The sequence below is a fragment of the Belonocnema kinseyi genome, chromosome 4 (assembly GCF_010883055.1).
Source record: "Belonocnema kinseyi isolate 2016_QV_RU_SX_M_011 chromosome 4, B_treatae_v1, whole genome shotgun sequence".
In the NCBI taxonomy this organism is placed as follows: domain Eukaryota; kingdom Metazoa; phylum Arthropoda; class Insecta; order Hymenoptera; family Cynipidae; genus Belonocnema; species Belonocnema kinseyi.
In genome coordinates, this window is record NC_046660.1 from 67,501,433 (window position 1) to 67,507,666 (window position 6,234).

General features: G+C 34.8%; 1 protein-coding gene across 1 annotated transcript in view; it reads right to left on the bottom strand.

The window, feature by feature from the left end:
• LOC117171767 (semaphorin-1A-like) overlaps positions 1 to 6,234 on the bottom strand; it is a 470,590-nt gene that overhangs the window by 148,229 nt on the left and 316,127 nt on the right. Inside the window, 1 exon segment of the mRNA XM_033359372.1 lies at positions 2,760 to 2,930. Within this exon segment, the coding sequence (XP_033215263.1) occupies positions 2,760 to 2,930 (171 nt within the window).

Sequence of the window (6,234 nt, forward strand, 5' to 3'; positions counted from 1 at the left end):
TCGTGACCCGGCAATCTGCGAATTGCGCAAAAAACTCGAAATCACTGAAGACAAATTCTTCGAGATGAGGAATGGTATCCTATATCGTAAAAAGAGTGACGATCTCTTGTTTTACGTTCCAGTGGGGATGGAGGATCATGTGATCCGTAAGTATCACGACGAGTTGGGCCATATGTCCACAGCAAAAACTGCTACTGCGATATTAAGAAATTACTGGTTTCCTGATCTTCGGAATAAGATCAAACTCTACGTATCCAATTGCCTGAAATGTATAGCTTTCTCTCCGATCACGGGTAAAAAAGAGGGTTTCTTAAATCCAATCCCAAAAGGGAACGTACCGTTTTCCACGTTCCATATTGATCGCTATGGACCGATTGATAAAAGAATTTCTGTGAAACAGCATATACTTCTCGTTTCCGATGGCTTCACTAAATTTGTAAAACTGTATCCAGTGAAAACAACTGATACCAGAGAGGCGATCAGCGCACTAGAAGCACATTTCCGAAATTATAGTAGGCCCAAAACAATTGTATCAGATCGTGGCACGTGTTTTACTTCAGGAGAGTTCGAGCTCTTCTTGTCAGAAAATAATATTGAGCATGTCTTAATTGCAACGCAATCTCCTAAAGCAAATGGGCAGGTAGAAAGAGTTAACCGCGATCTGGGGCCAATGCTAGCTCAACTATCAGATCCTTCTTGCATGAAACACTGGTACAAGGTAATACCCGAAGTCGAGTTTGCCCTAAACAATACAGTCAACAAATCAACTGGGGAAACTCCCAGTAGACTTCTTTTTGGTATCAACCAGCATGGTACAGTTATAGACGTTTTGGCTGAACACTTAGAGCATGCTCGATTGGAGAATGAGACTCGCGATCTCGAACAACTCGAAAGTTTACGAGCAGAAGCTGATGAGAATATTGTTGAGTCTCAGTTTACAATAAGAAATACTTCGATCAGAAGCACAAAGAAGCTCGCAAATATAAGAGCGGAGACTATGTGATGATAAAAAATGTAGACGGTACGCCCGGGATTCCACAGAAGCTGATTCCAAAGTCTAAGGGCCCTTACGAAGTAACAAAAGTTCTGAGAAATGACCGTTATGTGGTCAAGGACATAGGAATCTTTCAAATAACACAAAAGCCCTATACAGGAACTTGGGAAGCCTGTCATCTGAAACCCTGGCGTTCCGAGAAATCTCAACCTGAGTAAATTACTGTATGTTCAACAAATCTCCGAAACTATCACAAGTGCGATGTTATGACGACAAAGTTCGAGCCGAACTTTTGTAGGATGGCCGAACTGTAAGAGTTTACTATTTTAGGTCGTTATTTGAAATTCGAATTATTTCCACAATGCAACTGTAGGTGGCGCTATGAGAGAAAGCAGGGAGGGGAGTTAGTCTTTTCTCCGATCGTCCGAGGAGCTAGATGTATCGTTGTGTGATATCCATTAAACTGTTTTAAATTCAAGTATCTCGATCCTTTATTTTCCCTCACACTAAGTTAATTTAAAAATCTGTAAAACCCTTGAAATCATTTAAACGTTTTAAAAAGGCTTTCTAATTTTTTTAAATACCCTAAAATCTTTGAAATCCTTTAAAATCCCTTTCAAATTATTGAAATCAACTGAAAATGTCTTTAAATCTTTGAAAATGTCCTCAAATCTTTCAAGTACTTTGAAATATTTTGAAATACCTTAAAATGTTTTAAAGCTTTTGAAAATTCTTCAGATTATTAAAAACCTTTGAATCTTACGAAATCCGTCCATTCTTGTAAATAAAATTTTCAAATTCCATTCAAATTATTAAAATCAAGTCAAAACTTCTTGGAATCTTATAAAATCCCCTACAACATTTCAAATACTTTGAAATATTTTTGAGATCTCTTGAAAATTTCATAGGATTTTAAAAAATACCCTAAAATCTCTCGATTCCTTTGAAAACATTCAAAATGAGTGCAACCTAATATAATAATATAATATAATGGAATTAAAAAACACTAATTTTTATAATATGTATATGTAATATGTATTGATGTAACTAAAAACTGTTTTGCCTTCTAAGTTGTATTTAAATCCTAAATAGTTTAGTTTGAAATTAGTCAAATAAAAAAATGAAAATAATTATAATAGATAATTCTGTGAGAGTGTATGTAAAAAAATTTCACTAAACGCGGTAGCACATTCTATTTTTGAATAGAATCATTGTTACATGTAGTAGGCTTCCAAATTAATTCGACGTCCTTTACTTTGATGTTTTGTAACTCTTGATCAAACTTCAATATTTTTCTATCTTAAAACAGTTTAAAAGGGCGAACCCTAAGCTGTAAATAATAATACAATAGTTCCAGACTTCACAATGCTGATTTTTGAATTGGAATACTAAATTAATGCAGAATATAAAATCTTCCTTGTCGGACAAAATTGTATTTACTAGTGAGTTTGTAGGTTAAGTCCGCAGGGTCGCCACCTATTATATAATGTTTTCCAGCTTAAGATTTGCTGTTTAAAACTACCTTTTAGGATGGGAAAAAATTCAACTTTGACCAAGAGTTGCAAGACATCAAACTTCAGGCACCGAATTAATTCGTAAACCTAATAAAACAACCAAATCCAGAGGGATAGGGTAAGGACAGCGTACCCTGTACTTTGCTCTGTAAAAGGGGGTATTGTCTGATGCAGTTCTTAGAAATGCTAACATTGACCGGAAAAGGGATAGGCCTGCGAATATTTTTTTTCTACTAAATAAAGATTCTTACCTTAATTGTAAATTGTTTGCAGAGGGGCTTGTATGCGTTCGTTCCGCAAGTTAAAAAGCGATCCGGGCCTTGTCTGCCAAAGACCCTCACATAATTTTGGCACTCGTCGTCGCTCCTTCCTTTCAAGTAGCATAGTTCTCGATGGGCGCGGCTGCTGGACCACTGCAGCCTCTGCAACACAAAAGAATAAAGGAAATAAGAATGGGAAGGCAGACATTGGGCAGCGGCTTGCTTTTCGTATCAAACGATTAAACTTCAGGGTTTGTATAGCAGTCGATAACAGAATCCGTCTTTCAAACGAGAATTTCCCAAAGCTCTTTTACTTGGACGTGCGGAAAAAAGGACGGAAAAGGAAAAAAGGGATGAAGAAGGAAAGAACGAGATAAGGACGTTACTACTGAAACGATACCGGAATACTTGAAAGAGAAAAGAATCAGTCGCTCATCGTCTCTTCCACCAGAAAACCGCGCTATCTTTGGATTTCTTTCCATCCAAATTATCTCCATCGACTCGATTCGCAACCTAGATCGCTGCAAATTCTAAGGCAGAAGTTCTACTATAGAGAGAAATTTCAAGGATTCTAAAATTCCACGAGATCTCGCCTATTGAAAGCCAAAGATGAAACTGAATGGAGCGTATTCTGTACATGGATACAAAATGTGAATTTCATATAAACTGCTTGAAAATATATTTCTGAGCCAGCTTCGAGTGGAATATTTTCCATGAAATTTTATTATAATAACTATCATGAGGAATCGTTATTTATAATGGAGAAGAGTGATACTACAGTAATCACAGCGATTCAGTAGTTCAGTTTTAATTAAAAAAGGGATTCACATATTTGATTTATTATTGAAAAACTTTTCTTTAATGAATTGTCTAGACATTGGTATGCTTACAATCTTGTTTAGCAAGCTTTCCAAAAACTGTTGAACACTTCAGCACTTTCTACAAATAAAATAGATCAGCAAACCATTCGAGAAGATTAAAGACTGTACATAGATAAAAAACAGAATTGAAAAAGAACATTTTCAAATATAGTTTTATCAGCAGATAGATTTCGATTTCTTATTCTAATCAATTTTTTTAGTGTATTCTTTTCAGTACGGAACCCTGAGGTGTTCAAAGAATTTTCCGAGTTAACTAAAACGAAATAAATTGAAAAACACAAAAATTGTTTTTTGTTTAAACCTACTTTCTCTGCTTCTGTTTCCTAATAGGCTTAAATTTTTTTCGAATCTATTTTTATCAACTGAAAGCTCTCATATGTTCAACATATTTGTTTTTAACAATAATTTAAAGAATTTATTATTCACTAAAATCAAAAAATTATGAAGATAACTTCTTCAAATATTATAGGGTATTAATATACGCTACTTCTTACCATATTATTTTCGATTTTCAAATTTTTTTTCCTACTATGACATAACTAAAATACTTTTCTCTAGTACGTCGTTTTACATATTTTATTCAGTGTTTTATTACATACGAAGATGCTTTCTTCAGAAAGTTAATTTTTTTTTGGTTGAGTAGACTACTATTATATTTTTGGTTTCGAATACATCTCTTTCGTGTGAAAATTTTATTATTCTGCAGAAAAATGAAAAATTTTGTTACAAAAATCATTCGTTTTAATTCAAAATTCAGCTATTCCATTGAAAATTAACTTTTTTGTTAAAAATTTATACTTTCGAGTTGAAAATCCACTATTTTGTTGAACATTCGCCTTTTTGTATGGAATCGATTATTTTTTATTTAAAAATAAAATCGTTTTTGACTTTCATACTTAAATGCGAACTGAATTAATATAATCCAATAATAAAATTCAATTATTTTGAAAATTAACCTGTTTTTGTTAAGGATTCAACTAGTTCATTGATAATTAGTATTTTTTACTAATTCAACTGTTTTTATTTTAAATTAAAATATTTTTTGGTTTAAATATCAATTATTACATTGTTTTGCAATAAAATAAATATATCTTGGTTAAAATATCAACAATTAAATTTTTTTTTGAAAATTCGTCTTTTGAGTCTCGTCTGGACCTTCAGCGAGATAGGACGTGTTTACACTTCGGCTCGCGCACGAGTACTTTCTACAGCGCAGGGAAGTTCAATTATTTAATAACCGTGAGTGTGACAAATCCTAATCAGTGCTATGCTAGTGTATAGTGATGGGATAGTGCAGCTGCACTGTCTCAACTGTGCACCTACCCATCTAAAGATGACCTCTGACTACAAGGGCTGCATCTCACAAAGTAATCCAACTGTAAAGGTATAAAATTCCTCCCTGAATGAAAACCTATAAAAAGTGTCCTACGCCAGAGTAACACAACAGGATCAGTTCCCCAAGAAAGATCAAACAGTAGTAGCAGATGCAATCGATGGTCTAACGATTAAAGATTATACAATCGTCATTGGAAAAATCGTCAAACCTGCTAATGTCTTATTCGTCTCAAGAATTGCCAACGGTAGAATTTGTGTCTACTTAAGTAAACAAGAGTTTGTTGACAAACTCACGGAGACATGTACGAAAATGAACATAAACACTCACACGCCGACACTTAGACCACTGATATCGAAAGCCAAGAGAATAATTATTTCTAAAGTGTGTCCCAATATAGCGCATTACGTCATTGAAGATAAAATTAAGGCTCTCAATATTACCCCAGTTTCTCAAATCACTTGTATCAGAGCAAGCATCAATGAACCAGATTACGCACACGTAATGAGCTTCAGGCGACAAGTATATATAAACCCTGAAGACATAATTAACCTTCCAGACAATATGAAAATCGATTATGACAGCACTACATACTGGATCTACTTTTCCAACGAGAAAGTTACTTGTTTCTTATGCAGAGAAGGACACCTTGCTAAACACTGTCCAACACAAGACGTAAACAAGAACTCACACACAGATACATTGAACAACACTCAAGCTATTCAAATTCAAAATAACAAAAAAATGGACACCCAACAGTGCAAAGTTCAAAAGAAAGCACAGCCTACTATCCAGCTTTACAACTGTCCACTCATGATGATCAGCAAGCCAAGGTGGATAACTTAGCAAACCCCGTCGAAGACGGTACTTTAATCAAAGCCCAAGAAAAGCGCACAAGAAAAATAGTAAAAAAGCCATGTCCTCAAGAAGCAATTGATGATCAACTTGCTCCAGCCAAGAATTTCTTCTTAATAAACTTCAATAAATATCCGCTTGATTTCGAAGAATTAGCATCCTTTCTCAGAGAGTCCTATGGAAGCCCGAACATACCAGAGGTAGCACTGAAATACACTACTGACATATCGAGCCTAATCACCATGCTCAGAGACGCTTACTCCCACCTCGTGGATCGCAAACTAAAAGCTAGCATTACCAAAATTGTGGGTCCGGATGCAATAAGGGCACATAAAATTTTTTCGTGCGAAAACGAAGTCCCCTGGAGGCTTTAGAAAAAATTTTCGAATTTTAATTT